Raw genomic sequence first — 23776 nt, 5'->3', positions numbered from 1 at the left:
GTCTTTCTATATGTGTGCATTGTTTGTTTGTGTGAGCAGGTCAGGGTTGAACCAACTGCAGACTGGCCTTTCCTTTCTTCCCTCAGGGCTGGATTTGAGGTGTGCGTGTGTGCGCACGGCTGACCATTTGTTTGGAAGTGTAGCTAATTTCTCAATCAGACGCACACATAGCATCTTCTCAGTCTGTCCCTAAGGTCAAGCCCTATTCATTGACTATTGTGTCCAGTCCCAGTGGGTCGCCGCTCCTCTTCAGACAGATGTGGACAGGCCATAATAGGCCGTCTAGCCAGAGGTACATTTTAATGAAGACCTGAGGCAGTTATTTCAGCTTAAAGAAATGCCATAGGCACAGCCAAGAAACACCCAATTATCCAGCTGGGAAAACCTTTAAGAGTGATATTTAGACAATTTTGGTTCATTTTAATGTAAATTATAATTTTTCTGTCCTTGTTAATAAATTAAGATGCTGTTATATGAAGGTGTACAAGCATATTATTTTCAATGATGATGTTATTGAAAGATGATAATGGGGCTAATAACTTGCTCTGGGCATGTGTTTGCCCAAATACATCATGTGAATGCAAATGTGTTGCATAATGTATATGTATGATGTTGACAGTGTAATGAACTGTGACTCTCATGGCGGTGTCTAAAGAGGGGCAATAATAACCTGAGTTGGATGCACATGAGTCAGAGCATGAGCAGTTCTGCTTTGTTGCTCTGCTCCATGGTCAGTCTATGAGTCTCCGTGTATGAGGAGTGTATTCTGTGGTTTATAAAGATGACGTCCAGGGCAAAATGTCTTGTAAAAAGGATGATGGAGGCAAAGTAGTAGCAGTTGCAAAGTATTGACTTTCACTGTGTCTCACTCGAGGGCTGAGTGTGTTTGTCAGTGAAATCTGATGGCCCCATCAGCTGTCTGGATGCCTCCTCCCTATGGGGTTTGCAAATGTTCTGTAAGTCCACTGGAAAATGAGAGGATAGTGCAGTTGTTAATCCGTACCTATAATTGAATTCAAACTTATAGCATCAGTTTAAGCTAATGCCAGTTTAGTACATCTATGGATTTCTACATACATCCTTCAGAGTTTTTTTTATCTCTCTTGCAGTTTAGTAAAGAAAAGACAATTCTTCCAACAGATTTAGTTACTTTTTGTTGACACTTTAACTTTGCCACTGTGATAGGAGTGTTTTCCTTTCTGTGCCGTCTGAGCGGTTATTGTATTTGCTTATAGCAGTCGTTGTTATTGTGCGTTTTGTTCAACATCCAATCAGATTTATACTTTAGTTGTTTGGTCATTTGTTAAGTGTTTTCTTTGTGCAGCGCTGCGTTTTCAAAGCGGTCATATCAATACCCACATGAATAAATGATACAAATGTGTGTCTGTCCTTCTGTCTGTGTGTCTATCCCCTGGGGCATCTTAGACTAAACAAACAGCTGTGGTTATGAAGCATGGAAGAGCCACCGGGGGTCTTCTGTTTAGTGGTCCATTTCAGCAAGCGCACCCGTCCCATCTCCCCCTGCGCTCCTTATCTCTTACCTGCCCCATGTGATTGTGGGACGACGCTTCACTCCCTCTCTGCTCGTCCTCTCTGTTTGGCGCAACACTCAGGAGGCTTACACTCAGACCCACAGGAATGCCACTCCGTGTGACCTCTCACCTAGAACTACGAGGGGTACCGCTTTAGATGAGGGAGCGAAGGGGGGCAGATGTAGTCATGTGCCTGCGCCTGGAAGAAGAAAACATTCAAACTGAAGCTCCAGTCCGCAGAAAAAGCAGGAGCAAGCTATATATACAAAAATGTACAGTATATCACACTATTCTCAAACAACATGATGGTTTGTTGGTATTTGAGTTTTCATATTCAGCGTGTTCAGACTGATATAGATATAGGTGTACATTCCTGAAAAAGCATTAGCAGTTATTGCTCCATTAAAGAAGAAAATGACGGGTGACAAACTACTGAAGCCATACAATCGCAAAGTGGAATAAAGTAGATGCTATATTGCAAAATTTGTTTCAAGTAAATCCTTTTAGATATTGGGTATTAAGTTCAAAGTGGTATTTGAAGAGCTGTATTGCCCAACCCTCCTTACATTTTAGCAAATGGCTCCTGTTTTGTGTGATGTGAATGCCTGTCAAACGGTATAGGATCCGACACTTTGGTATTAAGCCTGCAACCGAGTATGGGGTACAGCGCGCGAGTGGAGTGCAGCCTCATACAAAGACACATTGTTAGTTGGAGGGGGCCTGAGGGGAGGTGGCCAGTCTGATTGGTTAAGAGTATTGTGTCTCACTTTGCCCATTCTTCCTCTCACTGAAGATGTCATTACAACGGCTCTGCTGCTCTCACCCTCCATGTTGAGGGAAAGTTGGGGATCATCTGAGGACTCGGAGAAGAAAAATATGTTGACTTAAATGATTCCAGTTCAGCTAAACGACCTCTGTAGCTATTGCCTAAGTGGTAAGAAACGGCAAAAAGACCTCAGGTCAATATAATGTATTATTAAATGTCTTACCCTCATTACTATCTATGAGCTACCATTTTGGCTGTGGTGTGTCCCTAGCATAGATCTTAGAACATGAGCCTGATAGAAACTAGGGCTTCACGATTTTGGAAAACAATTATATATCTAATTGTAATTTTTCTGCGAGTATGGTGATTGTTTAATGTAAAATCAGAATAAGCGTCTTGCCCCAAGGACACAATAACACTATGCACTGGCGGGAGCTGGATCAAAACATTGAATCATAGAATCTGAGATTTTGCGTCCCTTTCAGCAGCTATGTTTCACCTTACACAAAGGTGAGAAAGCCCCAGTGGAGATGCTTCACTCACAACGGAGGGGCTGATATGAGGGACCGTTGAACCCACAACTTGTTTGATCAGAAGCAGGGGTGAAAACCTTACCCCTCTGCTACAGCACACTAGATTTTTGTCTGAGTGATATTGGTTAATGATATGCTTTAATTGTTTGTAAATGTTGTTGACAGCTAAGTTCACTTGTGTGTATAAATGTAACAGCATATAAATCCAAGAGGTCCAGTTCAGTGTTCTTCTCTGGCTCTGTAGTTTGTTGGGGAGCCCTGTTGATTCTGTGTTGCGTCCTTCCTCAGAAGCTTCACTATGATGCGACTAATCAGTGAAGTGGGGACTTGGCTCTTACGCACCACAGCAGAGAGGAAGTGTTTAATCTTAGCACAACTTCTGTCTTGAATTACCCATCATTCCACACAGGAAGCCTTCCCTAAGGATTTGGAACAGCTCATTGGCTGTGAATTGTTTCCCGTTGCACACAATAGGTTTGATTGGGTCATATGGTGCGCAGAAAACTATATGCAGTACATTCCAGTGTTTCATAAATTGGTGTTTGTGTTTGGCATGTAACGTATAATGAAATATAATTTAGCATGCCCCCTTGAGAATGTATGAGCATGTTAACAAGCATCATAGAGGACCGCAGGGCCTGACTGTATTTAGCCGTGCACTGACTGGCTGCCTAATACTCTGTGGAGGCTGACCTGCCACCATAAAAGAAACAATTGCCCTGTAATTGCTGTAATAATCACTCAGTACAAACTTTTCTATTGCCATCTCAGACACCGGTGCTCACTATTAAAGCTAATAGTGGGGATTAGATGTACACTTTGTGTAGCATGTAAATGCATCTGTAATTACTATGCAAGTGAAAAGCCTTGAATTGCGCTGTAATAACATGCTTGAGTTCAGCCAATCACAGTCTTTTGTTCAGATTGAGTCATCCTGGGCTGAGCGTGTCTAAAGACAGTGTGACAAGGAGACTCTTGGGTGCTGCTATCTTTAGGAACTCGCTTGTGAAGGATTACTGCTGTTGATATAAAGGAGAGCAATGTCCTACTGAACATTTTACTGTACCAAAAATCCACCTTGCAGTTAAAATGTTTGAGTTTTGATAAGAAACCACCAGTTTTCAAACTTCCCTGAACAATATTAGTGAACACACATATCTCCATGTCAAGATGCTTGATGTAGTTAAAACTTTGAGCTTGATCTGGCCAAAGTGTCCCACCTTGAACCCCCCTTCTTAAAAGAAAAAAAAAAACTTTCCTAACCCTTCTCCTCCCTCTTTTCTCTCCCCTGCTGTGGGTCTCTACTGGCACATGAATGGAAGTCTTTATTCCCGGGAGAACTGGTGGGAAGAACGAGGGAAACGTGGAGCATGGGAGGGGGTTTTAAGGGGGGGGCTTGAGAGTGGTCACAAGAGCAACACAGCACCACTTTTTTTCTACCACTGCGTTTCCCTCCTTTTTTCCCAAAAGGCCCCCACCTCATTCGTCTCTCCTGCCCGAGTGCTGTGGACACAAAGCCATGTTAGTATTCATGGTGTTTGTTTGCAGAGGAGCTGTGTGTGTGAGTAGGACTGTCAGATCACAGGCAAGATGAGGCTGTGAATGGGAGCGCGGGGCACACTGCACAGAGGAGGTATAGTTCCCACAGGAGGAGAATGGTCAGATCCAAAAGAAAGAATAAAAGTGGGGACTAGGATTTTGGTGTGGTGGTGGTGGGGGGGGGAAGCATGCTGAACCAGGAGGCCACAGGGCAGAACGATGCTATGTGACAAGGAGCAAACAGGAGAGAGAAGAAAATATCAGGCTCAAACGGGTCTAGGCAACACTCTCCTGTTTTTCTGCCGGTACCCTCTCCTGCACCCCTGTCCCGTACCTCCTTCACCGTACCTCTCTCTCTCTCTCTCTCACCCTAACTATCTCTCTCTGCCTCTCTCTCTCCCTTGCTCTCTTTGTGTGCGCGCCTGGACAGCTGCCCAGTTCCATACACAGGGAAAAATGAAACACTCTAACCACCGGGCGTGCAGCCAAATAAAAGGCTGCAAAAAACTATTTGAAGGGCAGTGTGTGTGTGTGTGTGTGTGTGTGTGTGCGCGTGTGTGTGTGTGTGTGTGTGTGTGAGAGAGAGAGAGAGAGAGAGAGAGTGCGCTCTGGTGTATACGTGGGTATATGCGCTGGCTTGTGAGATCTGGGTGTGCCTGTTTAGGGTGTTCTTTCCCAATATAATAGTGCAGCTAGGTCGTACGAAAAGTTCAATGGAAAACCGCAGTAGAGGAAAGGCTAGGAGGCTGCTAGTGTCAAGTGCCAGTTTGTTCGAAGTGACCCGTTCTAACTGTAAAAACGCAAGTACAAGTGCGTGTCTTTGAGCTGCGGGATTGCAGAAGTTAGTCACATATTACCCATGAACCCGTCCACTGACCTTATCAGGCGATTACATCACCAGTGGGAAAGGAACGCACACAGCCCTGTACCTGCCATTGTTCTGAGCTCCTCAGTGCAAACACATGAGACCGGTCAATGTTGTTAGTTAGCCAGAGCCGATTCAAAGCAAGATATCCCCAGAAAGGTTGTTGACCTAGCTGTGAAGTGCCACCTTTGACCCCTGATCACAGTCCAGAGATGTGGTTTAAGCCTCGAGGGAGCGTGTCTTGTTGTTTTAGATTAGATCAAATAGTTTGAGGCTTTTGTAAAAATAAGTCTGGAGCAGAAACAAGGGGTAGCAAATGAAGTGTAGTCCAAATAGGGCATTGTGTAATAAAGGTGACAAAGTCTTGGTTTTAAGTCTTCTGTATGTTAAGGGTCAGTCCCAATATTAGTAGATACATTCCTGACCGCTGCCCCCTGCTGCAAGCCAGAAGTATCACATTAAGAGGCTGTGTGCCACATGGTATGTTTACACTAAGTTACTGTGTGATTTTGATAGCGCTGATCTTTAAAGTGTTTTGTTATTTGTTATACTGTACTTCATGGACAACATAGAGGGTGAAAAGGAGAGGGTGCTAAAGAAGAGAACCAAGAACAAAAAGCTGAACCAGTGCCAGCTGGAAAGAGGGGGGCAAGCTGCTGAATTTTATTTTTTCCCAGACTTGTGTTTGCTTCCTGTCTCAAACAGCAAAGGTGTCTGCAGCTCCACTCGTGGTGTTGGCTCACTGTTTATTTGTCGGTTCGTGGGAGGATGCATTTTGTTTGTGATGCTTGTGGGTGTGTGGATACTGCCAGACAGCCTCCATCTTACTCTTCACATGCTCGAACCTGGAGCAGCAGGTATTCTAGGACAGGTTAAATGAGAAGTGTGTATCAGGTGTCAGTCATCCTAGCTCTCCGAGGACTCCTACTGTGTCCTCTCATGTGTCACTGGCCAGACACACATGCAAGTTTGCACATAAACAAAGACTGTGAAGATGTCATGGGAGTTTCAGGGAGAATGTCTGCCAGTGTGTCTTTACTAATTAATGACGTACAGTGGTTAGTTGATTAGTGGGTAGTTAATAGCCATAAATGTTTCCATTACAAGACAATTCATGTAAAATATACTATACTAGATGTTGCAATGAAATAATATACATGGTGAAATGATCCAAATGGTCAAGGTCAACAGGAAATGCTGACTCTGACTGGCAAATTTCCACATGTAAAGTGTATATTTTGTTACACTGATTGTAAATATCAAATGGAAGCAGTTTTTGGCATGGTGATAACACCGCAATCAAATATGTGAAATTCTTACATTGCAATAACAATGGAGCTATATGACTAACACAAAAGCTCTATTTTACTTCATGTTTGGGTCTGCAAGAGGCCAGAGTTAATCATCTGTCGAAATGCTGCTGCCTAGAGGTTCAAACAGTTAGCCTCTGATTTTAAAAGTGTGCAACTGTAAATCTCAGAGGCATTTTAATCTTTTGCATGTGAAATCATCATTTGGCAAAGCTGTACATTGTGTTGTGTTGCATGCCTGTGCGTACATGCTGAGAGGCAGGCCTGTGGTTAGGTTACATATCCCTGCAGCGCAGCAGAACAGTGTCTTGTTGCGTCACACTGAGTCTGTTAATAACAGGCTAAGCCACAAAGGCCATCCGCCGCTCCATTTCTCATTTTGTGCTGGAGCATTGATCATGTAGCTGTGGTACAATAAGCTTTGCACTGTTGTTTAGATACAAGAGCACTTATGTATCTTTTGTCTGTGGTCAGGACTGATTTAAGTATTTAATTTTACACATTTTGTGCTGTCACTTTGAATACATTTAGTCTTTCTGCATGCATATTAGCAGTTTAGTGTGATGACTACAGATGACTGGACGGTTTGGGACACAGGGCCATAAAACCTATGCTGTGCTCAATACCCCATTCCTACCCCACCCCCACCTTTCTCAGCATGTTACATCCTTGCCACAGGAATTTAATTGCTCTGTAAACAAGCCCATTGTTTTGTTGCGCGCTGTGTGCTCATTGAACTTGGACGTATTAAAAGCTTCAACCCTCCATGAAAGAATAGACCACCACCAGTTTAACGCGCGGCAAAACAATGATAATATGTGATCACAAATATGAAACCACTGCACAAATGAAAGCCATGCGATTGAGTAATGCTGAGTCTGTGAAGAATGGAAATAGATCAGGTGCCTACGGTGACTCTTTGGGGATTATTGCTGCTATACAAACATTTACAATAATTATATTAGCCATGATGTAGGAGATTGACTGGAATATCATGTGCTGACTATTTTTACTTGTGCATCCACAGACATATGAGCGGCAGTTCAGAATGCCTGAGCAGAGAGAGGGAGGTCTGCTGCAACTTTTGGGAGATCCCACCCCGCCCAAGCACCAGCCCCGGACCAGCCCCCTTCCTCCCTCGCAGCAGACACAGTTCAACAGCCATGGTCACCAACTCACCCAGGACTGGCTCGCCACACCGGACAATCCTGACCACTCTGAGCCCAGCAGGACCTCTCTTCTAGATCAGACACAAGCCTTTTCTCAATCAGCTCACAGTCCCTCACCGCAGCGGGCTCCTACTCCAGACCTACAACTGCCAGTGGTCACAGACGCCAGTGTTCTCAACCTGACCTCCCTCAGCAGGTAGCTGTTCTGATGATTATTGTTTATAATGCTGTGGTTCTCGACTGGTGTAGCCTGGGGGAAAACTTTCAACCTGACATGATAACCCCAAGTAACATTCATTTTGTGTGATAACAAACAATCATTTGCCCCAGTTTGATGTTTGTTGCATGATCAAACAGGGGCACAACTGATGCATGTGTAACAATATAGTATAATCCAGGCTACCATAACAATATGTCGCACGCAGTGATTTAAGGCAAAGTCCCACAGCCTGCTAAAAATGGGCCAGCGACCCACTTTTGGATCCTGACCCACCAGCTGAGAACCACTGATTTAATGGGCTCTGAAAAGCTTAGCACTGATGCAAATAAAAGTACATGCAACAAATATTGTTAAGTTTTGTTATTTATAGTCCAATTGAGACTGCAAGTGAGTCCTGAATAGGCTACAAGCAGATGAATATCAAACATTGCATTTAAAAATAAATATATAAAAGTGTTAAAAAAATATATTAGTAATTCTTCTGGTATTAAACAATAATTTGACAACATTATTATTCAGACAAGCCTGAAGATGAACCTATTGTGATCAGGTCATTTTAAAAAATACTTTGTAAGGTGCTGCATGTTGCAAGTCTTGTGGATGTGGAATATTTTCTGGTCTACCCCAAAGCAAATGCGTATCTTCTCTTTGTGATTTCTCCAGGGGAAGAGGCTTGCAAGAGGTCAGTGAGCAGCTCTTTGGGAACATCAAGAGGAAGTACGGCAGAAAGGAATCCCAGAAGGCGCCGAGTGGTGAAACATCTTGGGAAAAGCAGCCGGAGAAAGACAGTCCGGCTCATTCAGAGGAGAGGTCGAAATACCGGCAAGAAGGGACAAGTGAACAGTATCCAGAGGAAAGAGAAGATGGGAATCGCATAACAGAGGAAAGCAAAGGCAGGAAAAGACGATGGAAACCTTCTTGTGACATATCATTTTCCATTCAGTCGTCGCATCAGCGGCAAGACAGCGGCTCCGCTGAGAAACATCAAAATGGGCCGCCCGAGCCAAAAGTAGCACATAAGAACGACCCTCAAAAGAGTGACGCTCACTTCCCAAGTCAGAGAGATCGGAGCAGAGAAAACACAGAGAAAGATAGGTTAGAGAAAAGTAATAAAAGAGAGAAGGGAGAGAGGCTAGACAGGAGAGATACTCATGACTCTGACCTCAACAAAATTAAGAATAACCCCCTGGGGCGTCCGAAGATTAGCACTGACTCTCTGAAACATAGAGAACCCACACACATTAATATGAACAAACCCAGTCCATCTACAACTCCGAGAATCCCCAGTCCACACCCCATCCCAAGTCCCAGAGCCAACATGAGCCCTATCCCAAGCCCTAAACCCAGATCCAACAGTAGTCCAAGCCCGAGCCACAGCATCAGCTCCACAGGCAGCTCCAAACCAGCAAAGGCCAAGGACAGATGGTCATATCTGAAGGCTAAGAAACACACAAGTCTCATATCTCCCCAACGTGACAACAAGTTGAGCCCCTCACTCTTCGTCGACCCTCCATCGCCATTCCCGATCACCCCGTCCAGCCCGTTGTACACCAACACTGATAGCTTGACTGTCCACACGCCAATCAAGAGGAAGCGAGGCCGTCCTAAGAAGCAACCACTCTTGACTGTGGAGACCATTCATGAAGGAACCTCCACATCACCCCCGAGCCCTCTGTCCCAGGACTCCTCTGCAGTTCTGAACCGTAAGAGGAAGATGCACACACTCAATACATTAGTGGCTAACTCTAAACGTGGCAGAGGACATTGTCATCCTGTGAGTAAAGTGAAGCTTGGGAAAATGCAGAGTATCCTGAATGAGATTCTTACAAGTAGTCAAGGTGGCCCCCTTAGTTTGAAGTCAGCATCAGCCCCCGTCTCTTCAGCAATGACTGCAGTGGCATCGACGATAGAAGCGCGGCTGGGAAAACAGATTAATGTTAGCAAGAGAGGGACAATCTACATTGGCAAGAAAAGAGGAAGGAAGCCAAGAGCAGAAACACAAGATCCAAAATCCACTAAGGAAAGAAGTCTGTTTTCGAGTCTCCATGATAGCACAGTGCCTTTAACCATGCCCTCTCCTTTACTACGAGCCGATGCCTCCATGCCCAATCTACAGCCTATTTCTGCGCTCCACTCCAAACCGTTAGGACGGGGTTTTCTCTCTACTGGATGGAAGTTGTCGCCTCCACGTCTACTGGCAAACTCTCCTTCGCATCTCTCTGAAGGGGCATCTGTGAAGGAGGCGACCCTATCCCCAATCAGTGAGTCGCATAGTGAGGAGACCATCCCCAGTGACAGCGGGATCGGCACGGACAACAACAGCACATCAGATCAAGCAGAAAAGGGGCCAGCGTCAAGACGAAGGTGAGTAGGTTGATGTGAGGCTTTTATTCTGTCATTATACATTTACTTTGAGAGTTTTGAATGTAGGGTTCATTTCATTCATTTGTCTCTTACAGCAGAGTGTGGATTTTGAAGAATGCTTTAATTTATTTGAACATCATCAGCATCAGACTTTAGCACAAGCAATAAATAAAGTGTATGAATACTTCATTTAGGGACTGGAAATTAATAAATAAAAGAAATGCTAGTGCTGTTCCACCTTCACTCTGTTCAAGTGTTCATTTATTCTCCACCTCCCTGTAGGTATTCCTTTGATCTGTGTGGATATGAGACTCCTGAAGCCTCCAGCAGAGATCGAAGGACACACTGTGAGCGGCAGGTGACTGTGGTGGATAACTTCCTGACACAGCAGGAGAAGAAACAGAAGCATCATCGCAGAAAGAGGAAGTGCTTTCAGACTCGCGATCATCTGCATTTTCTTTCTGAATTAGAAGAGGTTAGAAAATTGCCTTTACGTTATATTCATTCATTCAATAATTTTACATGCTACTATAACTGTTGTATGTGTTTTCAGGTTGTTGTAAAGCTCCAGCAGTTAAGAGTATCTCATCGGCGATTTACTTGCTACCCGCAGCATCCTTATCCCTCCATATTCCGCCTGAACTTCCACCATTTCTACCCAATGAACTATGACTCCTACCCCTGTGAGCCCACGCCCTACATGAGACGCAGTGTTGAGTTGAAAGCAAAAAGGAGACGAGGTCGTCCAGCCAAAGCCAGTGAGCCAATCACATCGAAGCTGCCTTTCGTACAAGGATATGGCTATCCCCTAGCAGGAGGAAATTACTATGCAGCGCCCTATGCCATGCCTTATGCTCCCCCTCTGGGTCTGGGATACTTCCCACCTGCCCCACCATTTTACCTGCCCCACCCCTCACTAGGACCTGCACCTTCATCGCCCTTCATGAGGCCTGCTGTGCCCCCTCCCAAGGCCTTCCATTCAGCAGCCGACTCAAAACTCCAGCCAGGGGCCAAGCTCCATGGAGCAAGTGGCTCAATGCAGGGGTCTTCAGTGAGAGCAGAGAGCCTGGGTTCTATGGGCAATGGCAGTGCAGCTGGTATTCGCCTTCACAAGAGGAAGCACAAGCACAAACATAAGCACAAAGATGAAGCGCTGCTGTCTCCACATGACCGGCAGGATTTGGGTGGACTCTTTAGTGGAGCCAAGACTAATGCCCGCCTGAGCATGCTGACCGACCGGAGGGACTTAAATCAGGATGCGTCCAAGACTCTGGAAAAGCAGAAGGATAGTGGACGAACAACAAGAATGTTTGGGGATGACCTGGATCAGCGATCCTCTCACTCTCTCTCTGACAGCCAGTTCCACTCACGTCAAACTGGACAACCAATCAACAGCTTCTTGAGCAGCTATAGCAGTGACTCTCATCGGCCAGAGCCCGCTTATGACCTCTTTGTGGGGTCCCAGGATGAATACAGTGAAAGGAGCAAGAAGTCAAGCTTCACCGTGTTTGGAGATCAAGGCCTGATGTCATTTCAAACAGCAGGGCAGCAGTCTGGACAGTGTAGCAGCACCTCACTGACAGGTAAGAACCACGTGTATTATTTTACAGAGGGAACAAAAATCATGAGGCTCAATTATATATTTAGGGTATTTAGAGATAGTCTAGACACAGAACTATAGTTCTTTATGTTAAATACTTAATTGTTGTTAATTATTTTAAAATCCTTGAGTAGGCAGTACAGTCTTAAAGTAACAAACAAAGAGGGGAGAGTAGCAGAATAGTCTCATCTCACAATGGAACTCAAATATATTTTTGGTACATTCTGTATTAGTCTGTGTAGAGCACATCTGGCTGGGATAGAAAGACCGTAATGCATGGATAGAGATGACTATAATTCACAAATCTCTCCATCGTCTCCCTCCCTCCACTGCTGCCAATGCCTTTGCCAAAGATATATTATTCACACCGTGTGATTTATTTTCTACAGACACGCCGTAAAAGGCCCTTGCCTGTGTTAAAAGAGTTGGCTAGCAGCCAAGGGTTTAATGACTGGGGCCTAGTCCAGTAGTAGGGGAGGAGAAGCCAGGGGCTCAGCTAGAATACACCCCCACCCCAGGGGAACCGGCACGGATGACTCACATAGATACCCCACACCCCCAACCGTCCCTCTGCGTGAGGATCCACACTCTTTTTCTACGTTTCTTCCTTCTTGTCCTTCCTGGTCCCTCTTGTGCTGTTTCTGCACTTCTTGCCCTTGCTCTGCTCCTGTTTCCTCCCCCATCCCACACAAACACATCCCTGGTTCGCTCTGTGTTCAGTCTACCCTCCCCCTTGTTTCCCCATTACCCCTCTCCTCCTCATCCTCTCTGCCCCTCCTCTTTTAAGACTTACTGCTTCACTTCACAGCTTTAGTCCAATTAAAATATGAACATGGGTGTCTAAAAAGCTCATACACTGTATAAAAACGTGCATTTACAAAATGCAGTTGGACAATCATTAGCTTTAAAAACAGAATAATGGGACTAGGTGTCTCTGAATAATATTTTATATATTAACATTACATACACTGTTTTGTTCTCAATACATTTGGATGAGTTGGTTGGCTGTGTACTGACTTCCTATCCCACAGAGAAACAGGTCCTCAGTGCTATATGGCCCCTCTCACTGCTGAAGGTCACCGGTTTTATGTTCCGTGTATGCAGCTCATAAATTTGTGCTACTTTGTGTGTGTGTGAGAGAGAGAGCTGGATGTGAGCACGGTTGTGTGTAGCTCATAAACTACTGCTACTTAGTGCTTTCTGCATTAGACTAATTTCACTGCCTGGCCTGAATTCCTCACCAATAATAAAGAGTTTTAAATGGAGGCTACTCTTCCTCTTCTCTCTCTGACTATCCCATGTGTATCCCAGTTGCGTTTACTTTTACAGTCAGGTATAGTTTGTTATAAAAATGTCTTTTATTCAGTGAAATGTTTCAATATGTTTAGGTTATGATTTTCAAATTAGCTGAGTAATTTATAAAAACCTATGTGTCACATGAGCAGCAGTTCTAGATAATAGAGGGAGAAGGTTTGGTCATGGAATTGCAATTGCAGTAAAAGCTCATAAAAGCTACCCTACATGTTGTGTGCACGCTGCTTGGGGACTGGTGTCTGATTGTGCTTTTCCTCCATTTTGGCTGTGGCTCAGTCCAAAACCTGGGAACAGTGCCCAGACAGAGAAAGAGGGAGGGGTCTCTGAGCAGGACAGGGATACAAACAAAAAGAATGACAGAGACAGACCAAGACCAGGAAGCATTTCTGAAATCGAGAAGGAAATGGAGTAGGGCAGTGCTACCAGTTTAATTGAAATGTAGAAGATGCAAGCTGGTGTTGAAGGGTTGAGTGGAAATGAGAATTATGGATAACAGAAAGGACGGAACAGCATGTTTGGGGCATAGTGCCCAATCACCAGTGTGAGGGGAACAATATGGCTCCAATTTCTTGAGCTCAGCCCTTTTGAACTGCTGAAGTTGGATTGTGTACGCGTATTCATTCAGATGTGTGGATATAAACGAAGTCAAATGCATCAGTATGCATATTTGTGAGTGACATTCACAGTCTGTGCTGCAGATGCACAGCGTTGTTATTGTGTAGCAACATTAAATGGTTGAAGGAGACATTTCTGTGGGTTTCCTGCTCAGCAGAATGGGTTCTCCTCCTCTCCCCTCTCCTCATGGCTCTCTTATAGACAATTACATGATAGGATATGCTCTCCTGGCTCAGCTGGGCTTTCAAAAGCTTACATGAATAAGGCAGAATTAGCAGGAAGCTCTTCATTCAAAAAGAGACTTTTTCACCAGCAGCTAAAATTATGTCGTTTATGAACTCATCCTAACTGAATTAATGACACATATTTTTTACTGGTACCTTACCTTTTCTTAACTACATTTACCTTACCATATTGCATATATTCTTTGTTGGCAGGTGCTGCTAGTAAACGGAGGTACAAGCGTCGTGAAGTGGAGCAGATCCAGAATAATGTAAGAAGAATGCATTCACTGAACTTTGAGCATGTGCAGAAGATTCTTCGTGCCAAGCGCCTGCAGCGTCAAGCCAAAACAGGAAACAATGTCATCAAGAGACGACCAGGGCGACCCAGAAAGCAGCCTCTAGAATCTGTGGGGACCAACAGACCAGAGGAAGGCTTGGACTTGTTGTCTGACAGGAGAGCTAATGGGCGGACTCTGGGGATGCCTATATTGGAGAGGTGTGACAACCTGCCAGGCAGACAGAGTGTCAGGCCTAGCCTCACTCCTGAAGCACTGGAGTTCTCCAATCACGACTCTATCACCGCCACAATAGAGACAGTAGTCCATCAGGCCACTTCTGTGCCTCCAGCAAAAGTTGGAAAACGCAGGGGCAGGCCCCACAGCAGGGACAGGCCCCACAGCAGGGACAGCCTATGGGCTCCGTCCAGTCAGTAGTTTGACTGTCTAAATCAGCTGAGCGCAGGTAGAGACGTCAGATGCAGTGCTCTTATTCTAGGAGTTCTTGGTGCACTTTGATTAGTTTTTCCTCTGTATACAGTAAGTGGAGGAGAGGCAGGTAGAGGGGACACTTGTGCCATTCCTCTGTTTGCTACTCTCAAACTAGATATGAGCCCTCTAGGTTTGCTCTGATCTTTATTTAACATGGCACTATATGGTACTCTTTGATACTGATCTAATGCTATAGAAATCTATACACGGTCCTGATAGGGTAGGGTAATAATGTAATTCTTATGTTTGTGATATGGTGATGTGTATGGTCCTTTATGATGATATATCTGAATGTGGCTTTAGCCATATATTTACCAGCAAGGGGAATGGGATTGTTGTATTAAACTGTGCATCCCTGCCTATTTTTTCTACAAAAAGTTTGTCAAAGATGTGGATTACAGCAGTATTCAAGCCACCCTGTCCATTGACTTAACCTCCTCTATACATTTCATTTTTTCATTTAGACAAAAAAAATACCCTGATTATTTAACCTCATCTTATATCTCCTGTAGGTAGCTTGACCTCTTCAGTCAAACCCTGTAAGTTTCATTCTTTCATGCTCAGGCCTTTCTGGCAGTAAAATAAAGGCAATATGGTGGATGAGATTGTTGAGACTGTACATAGGAACTTTATCCACTGTTGCCTGCCTTGTACAATGAAAACCAGCTTGTAGACTGGACTGGCATATGTCAAATAGATTTGTTGTACCATAGACAATGAAGATGTGTATTGTTTTATAACCAAAACCAAACATGGGTGTGACTCAAAACAAGTTGTTTTCAGACTGAACCACATACTCATTCATACTTCTGTGTACTGTATATATCCAGGGGGCATTACAGTGTAAAAGAGAATCAGGTGTATTCTTGGACAACCTTAAAATTGGTTTAATGCACTATGAAACATACCCTTGCATCAATCAAATGCAGCACTTACATGCTTGTTCCAGCCTTATGTTTGATCTTCTGTGATGGTGAACCATCCCAGAGAGCATGCATTATTTTAATCAAATTGTATATGCAGGCTACGCAGCCAAAAGCGTCAAAGCAAAGCCCTGATTGAAATAGGGCCTCCCTCTCATTTTTTTGAATCCCTGTCTTTCTATTTAACATATATTTGGTCCAGAGTTGTAGATTTAGAAGCCAAAGTATCAGTATTCAGTTAAGAATGTTTTGTTACATTAATTACTGTGTGGCATCAATATAAAGCATTCCTATGTGAACTCAGAATGTAGCCATCCTGGATGTTCATTTTAAGATGATACATTATGCTTATCTAATTTTACTGCATTTGTGGCATATGCTATTGCTTGGTATTCTCTCAAAATTTTATTTCATAATAGAAGAAAGCATTGTCTCTCTGGAGTCTGTTTTTGTGGGTGTATTTCAATTTCAGCAATTCAACTTGTGCCTTATGTTTTTCTTTTATCAGTTTGACCTAAAACAGTGGTCGAGTGTCCCTGACCCAAAATACTCATGTCCATGTGTCTTAATCTGTCACCCAGATCTGAGAGAGTAATTGAGATTACTTTAGACATCGCCGTATGAACTGGGTATATTCACTCCACTTTAGGTCTCTTTCCAGCTGACTCAGTATCATCAGTCATTGGCCAGCTAAGTGCTGGGCAGAATAGCAGTAGATGATGTTGCCATGGAGAACACATGCTCATACATTGTTGTTTGCTATGCATCAACCCATGCCTTGCAATGACCGAATAAGAAAAGTCAGTTCTAATTCCACCAATTGATCAAGGAGAAAAAGGGGAATTGTGTTCTAAATGCCCTTTCATATGACAAGAATTGTGTCATAACTAGTATTAATTTGTAATGCGTTGTGCAGAAAGTGACTATCAATACATGAAAGTTACTGCAACCTGTTGCAGTATAGCCTTAAGCAGATGTAATACTACAGTATCGAAGTGTTGTTGTACTTATTGTCATTAGGTCCATCCTGTATGAATGTTGGCTAAGCTCAAGATGTTCCCAAACTCACTTATATCATCTCTGGAAAGAATCACTGTATTTTGCCTTGCAACGTTTATTGGAGGACATTGGCACAGTCCAGAAAGATGCACGAGGTGAAAAATTCTGAATTAACTATTAGGCTATGTCGCAGAGAGCAACACATGAAAAACGGTCAGCATGAAGAGGCAGTTCTCAAGAAAGCAGCCAAAAATATGTTACGCAAGTGTGCGTCATCATCCAAATGAGGTCCTGTGTGTAGTCAGTAGTGCTAATTCTGAGGACTAGATCTGTGCTCCATGAGCTTTAGGGATCTCTCACTCACGGCAGCTCAACCTTCTGTACACTGACTGGTCAGAGCCAGGAGTCGTCTGTATTTTCTACCAGCTTATGCTCCGGTGCCTTCTACCACTGACAAGTATTGTCCAAACCCTGAGCTTTCACTTTACACTGGGACTGCAGAAGTATGAGGCAGAGGTCTAGTGTTGAGTTTAGCAGTCAGTCTGGACCAGCGGCTCCAGGAGACACCTAAACTCTGATGGGGTCCTTTAGTGTTGGTTGCTACACCAAGGCAGCAGTATTTATTTCACCTAGATCAGTGAGTGTGTACTCATTCTCATCACACCCAGGTGTAAGCTATAATGTTTAAAGCTGGAAATGCAGATAAATCTTTGATGAAAACCAATAAATGTACTTATTTTCAGCACAAAGTCAGCTCTTCTAACTGCGTGGGCATATTTGAGTTTATATACAGCCTATTCAAATCTTTTCTAGAGTGGGTTTTCATTATTTGCATGTTCTAAAAGATTGTATGCATAAATATTTTAAACAAGGCAAAAGTTGAATTTCAATAACATTTGGATCAGAACTTGTACATTGTTTGATATGTTTCTTTTTGTAATATTTTTTTTTATTCATGAAGCATTTTTGTACATTGTATTAATATTAAAAACTGCAAATATTTGTCATATAGAGTAAATACTAGATGCGCATGCATATGCATATATACTCCAGGTATGTATGTGTAAATGTACACATTTATTTGTATTTGCATTCGCCAGCATACAGATATATGTCTTAAGCACATATGTACATGCGATATATGTATATCCATGTCTGCTGGCATATGCTTTTGGACATGTTTATATATCCATGTCTGCTGGCATGCTTTTGGACATGTTTATGATCTTGTAGGTTATTTTCTGTATTTTAATTTCTCTTTCCTCAGAAAGAAAAGCTCATTATTTTGCTAACCTTATGTTGGCTGGCAGCATTGAGCACTTATAAAGAAGAACTACAGTCGAAGTTGTTCATGTCATCCATTGTGTGAAATAATAAATGAATTTATTGACAGGTCATTGTTGCACTTCTGATTCTTTGGGGGGATTCTGTTTACTGCCTCAAGGTCTTTGAATACTCTATGTTTTGCTGGTCAATCAGTGGGTTTACATGTGGAAGGATAGGAGTATGACGGATACACTGTTGGTGTTGGAGTCAGATGGTCTTGCTAATGAGTCTTACACCCCAGCATGGCGGCATGTAGCGTTTCATAGCTAGGAAATCCTCACTCCACTATCGCACTGCACACATGCCTACACTGCTGTGCTCTCTCATGTTCATTAGCTGAGCCTACATCTCTAAATCCTGCCCGCACTTGTCCAACAGTGACAGGTCTTCGAGGGTTGGGCTGCTCGCTGCCTTCTTATTGGTTGAGGATAAGTGGGAAGTGCCCCTCTATTGGCTGCTGCCAACTAGTAAAATTCTTCTGTTACCATGGTTGCAGGGTGAGCTGCCCAAATGTGTGTATCTTTTGGTACTGATAGTACCGTTGGCACCACTGAGCCAGCGCAGAAAAAACCTGTCTGATGAAAGTCAAGGCTGCAGAGAGGCTGCTCCCCGAGCACACTGCTCATCCCTGTAAATGCACCCACATGGCTGTGTGCACCTCTGTCAGCATGAGAGCAGAGACACTGAGGACCTGCATCAGTTAAAACAGCTCACTGCAGAAGAGAGGCAGTGGGTCAGAGAGAGCCACTACTACTGACAGTTCAAAGCACAGATTTCTTCTCAAGTTGCAGCGTCATCTTGAGTGTAATCTGACAAAGCTCGATGTGAAAGATAAAATGTAATGAATTTCAAAGAAAGACTTCACTGTATTAAAATAGAGAAAATTCAAGTTAAATCAATGTTAATGAAACTCAGTCTATTGATTCATTGAGCAACATGTTCTTAAATCAATGATGTGAAGAGATGGTTCTGACCCATAATGCACAAGTTATGAATCAAACTGATGAGGCTGTTTGTTTACAGAAAGCAATTGATATAAAGCAGAATCAGTCTCAATGTTCATAACAGAAAACTAGATCATTTGTATTTTTTTAAGAAACTTGTGAATCTGCACTGTTTGGTGATTTTCACACTATAAATGAGCATTAGTCACAGTCAACGGCGCAGAGCCTCCTAAGTGCCATGTAACTGAGTAATTTATCTGTGTTGGTGTTTTCAGAGGATGACTGTTGCTGGTGTTTATTAAGATGGATAGGACAGGGTGCATGTGCACCCCACCCCCTCGCCTACAGTGCTCCGTCATGGCAGAGCACTGGGAGAGACACCATCTGCTGGAGGAACATAGCAGTGCGACTCAGCCCCTCTGAAGCCCTTCTGAAGCTCCTGTCACACCCTCCGCAAACGGGCCATTACTTTGCCAGTCTCTTGTCCTTCAGTGCCACCTTGAGAAGGAAAGAAATCTGAAATCTGACCTGAGATTTTCAAATGTACAGCTCCTTGCGTTGATCCACTCAATAGATCAGTGCAGGAATGAGTGGCACAGGAAGTTATGCGCGACTCAAAGATAATGCCGAGGCTGTGACAGAGAGAGTGCTGCGTGGAGCCTCTGTTGCCACGGTGACAGGGTGACTCACAGCATTTGACTTGAGCTGTGAGCCTTTCCTGTTCTGTGTGTTTGTGAGGTCAATACAATGTGGAAATATTTTAAAAGCTTGGAAAAAACAAAAGTAATCCATGACATGCACTGGAGACAAAGATATTGGTCCTATCCTTCAATGAGCGGCCATGCAAGGACTCCAACTGCCCAAGTTCAGGTGTAAATGCTCTTTTGTTTAAACCAATCAGCACCAGACTTTTACTAACAATGCCAGTTTTAAGTAAAAAACATGCATTTTTTTTCTAGAGTTGAGTATCAAAAGTATTGCTTCAGATACGATATGTAGAACAGCAAAGACACATTGCGATAATTGCAAAACAATATTTTGTCAGTGCCCAAATAATTTGCCAAACAATGAACCCGATGCAGTGGCCCAGATGTTATTCGCATCGTTTTTTTTTTTACTTGCCGTAATTTGGTAATGATAAAGATAGTGGTGTGCTGTGGCATCTTTTCAACGACTCAAAAAAGAAAAAAAAACACTGCTCTATGTAAGTATCCCTTCGCAGCGAGAGCCATTGTTAGTATCTTGGCTCTCAATCGTGTTAATGATGTGAACACTTAGGTAATGTGGGTTTTTGATGAGAGAAGGCCACTTAATCTCTCTATTCAGGCCCCATCTCTCCTGCACACACCTCCCCCTCGATCCTCCTAATAAGCTGTCTTTCTGTCTCCTGTAATTTGGCAGACTGGTCTATTATATGATACAGTCATATTTTATTAATGGACCCCCCGCAGCGAACACACACTCCCCTCGGTGAATGAGATTATGTGACGCGCAGGGAGCATGCCTCCACGTTAAAAATGATTCCAAACCCTTGGTTAGTTTTGCACAGCAGCGTTTTTTCCGCCTGCAGTAGGTGTGGGGCTGGGAAGCAGCACCACAGACATGTGTGCAAAAGCTGGCACAGGAGAGCACACTTCATTACACCCGCATCAGCTCTACAATGCTGCAATTTCCAACACCCCAAAACAACAAAATAAGACACAGGCTTAGTTATTGAGCTGTATAGAATGTATAAGGGTTTTCCTTGGGATCTTCCTTCTTTATGACTGTGGTTTGTACTTATTTTTAACAGATTCAATAATAATTTTCTCTTTAATTATGTAGCATTCAGTTTGTCACTTTACCAAAGACATTCTACTCCGATTATCCTGCTTTAATACATAAACATAGACATTTTGAAATAATACAAAACATATTCAAAGCCAAAAGAACAATTGCAGACTCACTCTATTAAGAGTCTGCAATTGTTCTTTTTATTACAGTTGTGCTGTTTATGAACTTTCATAAAGGTTTAACTCTCAAGTAAATTCCTCTCATTGTCCATAAAACAGAAAGGTAAATCACTTTTGTCAGTGTATTCCTTACAGAAGTACCCACACAAAGCTCACAGAAACACAAGGATAACACCCAGGCTCTGGTGGAATTTGCAAAATCTCAACAACCAAAACCCACATTACTAATTTACATATTCAGCTATTCCTTCTGGTGAAAGCAGAGGAGGAGAGAGGTGCGGCACAGTAAACAACTCATTATTCCACATAAACCTGATATAATTATACACTACGATACATTATTTCAAAGACTTTCACGTAGCTATGTTTGAGAGGTCTAGCAGCGAGAGCATCCACACTCTGTTAAATACATTCTCCTTCTAATAACTTCCTCCTAATGAGCTGGCCTGTAGTCTGGTCGGGACACACCAGTGGATTATTATCACAATGTTTCTCTTTAGATTCTGCGGCAGCTTGTCAATGACGGTCTCACAACAAGATTTGGCGTTTTTGCTTTAAGACATAGTCTCGGCGGTCGGCAAACGGAGAGAAATGAGATATTTACTGTATCACATGTTTGTTATGTGAGCACATCCAACATTTTTACATGTGTGAAGAGGATGTGTGAGAGAATCTGCCATGTGCGATCACATAATGAAGCAGCCAGCTGTCAGGTACACATTAATGTTTAACACCATGTGACAGGCAAGACACACCGCAGGGGGAGCAAACGTGTGCGGAGAGCTCATGGATTCAACATAACAGACCCTCCGCTGGTAGTAGTGCAGAAGCATTGAGATAATAATATTCTAATAATCATAAGAATTAATCTATAGAAGAAAACAATAATAACACAAGTTCTGCCACTGATAATACAATGAGGTAATATTTCTTTTAATAATTAGGACCTATAGGGTTTCAGGACTTTTTGTGAGGACTTTTTCGTCCCTCAAAAGATAGAATATTTAGTTTTTGTTGCTAAAAACATTTTTGTTGTTGTTTTATATTAAAGGAACCGGCCACCGTTTTACATACTGAGATATGTTCTTACCTGTGCTTAGATGAGTTGATTCGTATCTGTCTGGTCTTTATGCGTGCGCTCAGTCATGCAAAAAGACCAAAGATGTTGTTAGCATTTAGCCTCTACTCGGCTTCTGTATGAACCCGAACAGAGGTGAAGTTAGAAGCGACCAAGCTCTTCCACGTTTCCCCTATTTAAATACAGTTAAATGAGCGTTTACACGATCCAAGTATAGTTACACAGGATAAAAAGGAGTACTACGTAGTAAGGCTTGTAATACCTTAGGAGCACCTCAATGTCCACGCAGTAATGTCGAAGTCCAAAGGTTTGGGTCCATAGAGGAAGAGGAGGAGTGACTGAGCGCACGCGTACAGACCAGACAGGTACGCATCAACTCGTCTAAGCTCAGGTAAGAACATATCTCAGTATGGAAAAACGGTGGCCTGTTCCTCTCAATACTTCATTCTGGACTTAACAATTTTGCGTGTACTTGTGCACAATAGTTACCAGTGTTTGAGCAAATAAACAAATATTAAAACTGCTCCTGTTTTGGCCTTATTGGACCGGATAGTCCAGGAAGAAAAGGGGTGAGGAGTGGATAGACAGTCAGGTAAATCTACATTTGGGCGACAGTGGAGCAGTTGGTAGAGTGGGTCGTCTCATGATCGGAAGGTCGGGGGTTTGAATCCCGCATTCTGAAGGTGCACACTGTCGCTATGTCCTTGGGCAAGACACTTAACCCACCTTGCCTCCAGTGTCTGCGTACACTGGTGCGTGACTGAAAGTGACACTGTATAAGTGGAGACAATTTACCATTACCATTTGTACGCTGTGCTGCAGATGCACAAATAACCATTTCATCAAAGTGTTCTTTTTCTTTCTTTGGTCAGATTTTTTTATAGCACATGCTTTATTGAATTGGTCATTTTTGCATGAACGATGGTGAAGGAGAGTGAGACATTAAGCAAAATGCCTGAGCCTGGAATTGAACTCGCGTCGCTGATGCCAATACTGTACAGTGTCCAGCAGTGCTACACCTTTAAAGCGGTCAGCACACAAACTACTCCGGATAATTTCTTGTACTTTTACTTAACCTGCTCATGTTCTGGCTAAGCTTGGTCACATGCAGCAATGTTTTCAAAAGTGTGCAGTTTTTAACTTGTCAGGTGACCTTGACGGTCATTGAAAAGCACCATGAAATGAAAAGCATAATTTCTTTATTATTCATATCAAAAACACATGATTTGTTATTGTTAATTATTGAAACAGAGGAAATGCTGATCAACTTATAATTAACTGCTTCACAATAAATAGGTTGAGCTAATCAGATTGCAAATAAGTAAATTATGAATGTTCCTGATTAAAAAAATATAACTCGCAATGTCACATCACCAGAGGCCACAAAGCAATACTATTAATTGCTGTGATGCACATAGCAAATCAACATAATGAATATAAACACCCCTAGGCGACCACAGTAATTACACAAATATAAAGCCAATAGTGATAATGAGAGAAAATGCATTAATGTTGGTGTCTAGAATGTGATAATTGTCAACAGCTCCTCTACCAGTGCGCTAATTGTGTGACTGAAGTGGATCTGAAGAGCTGCTTTGGAGAACAGTAGGTACAGTCTGACCTCTGCATTGACCGGCGTTTTTCCCCCTGTCTCTTCCAGCCCTGATCCGGATTACATAACTGCTGAACTATTATTTTTCCAACCACTGCCTTCGTCTCCCGATCAGACTGACAGG

The 23776-nt window shown here is 43.1% G+C and overlaps 1 protein-coding gene across 1 annotated transcript in view; it reads left to right on the top strand.

The window, feature by feature from the left end:
- setbp1 (SET binding protein 1) overlaps positions 1-18135 on the top strand; it is a 29231-nt gene extending 11096 nt beyond the window's left edge. Inside the window, exons 3-7 of the mRNA XM_079561377.1 lie at positions 7573-7910; positions 8598-10298; positions 10581-10773; positions 10852-11881; positions 14265-18135. Coding sequence (XP_079417503.1) covers positions 7573-7910; positions 8598-10298; positions 10581-10773; positions 10852-11881; positions 14265-14764 — 3762 coding nt within the window. The 3' untranslated portion in view covers positions 14765-18135. The remainder of the gene's footprint in view (positions 1-7572; positions 7911-8597; positions 10299-10580; positions 10774-10851; positions 11882-14264) is intronic.
- The last annotated feature ends 5641 nt before the right edge of the window (positions 18136-23776 follow it).

This window comes from Gobius niger (assembly GCF_951799975.1).
Source record: "Gobius niger genome assembly, chromosome: 1".
NCBI classification, from domain to species: domain Eukaryota; kingdom Metazoa; phylum Chordata; class Actinopteri; order Gobiiformes; family Gobiidae; genus Gobius; species Gobius niger.
The sequence above is the reverse complement of the archived record's forward strand: the minus strand, read 5'-3'. Positions and strand labels throughout refer to the sequence as shown.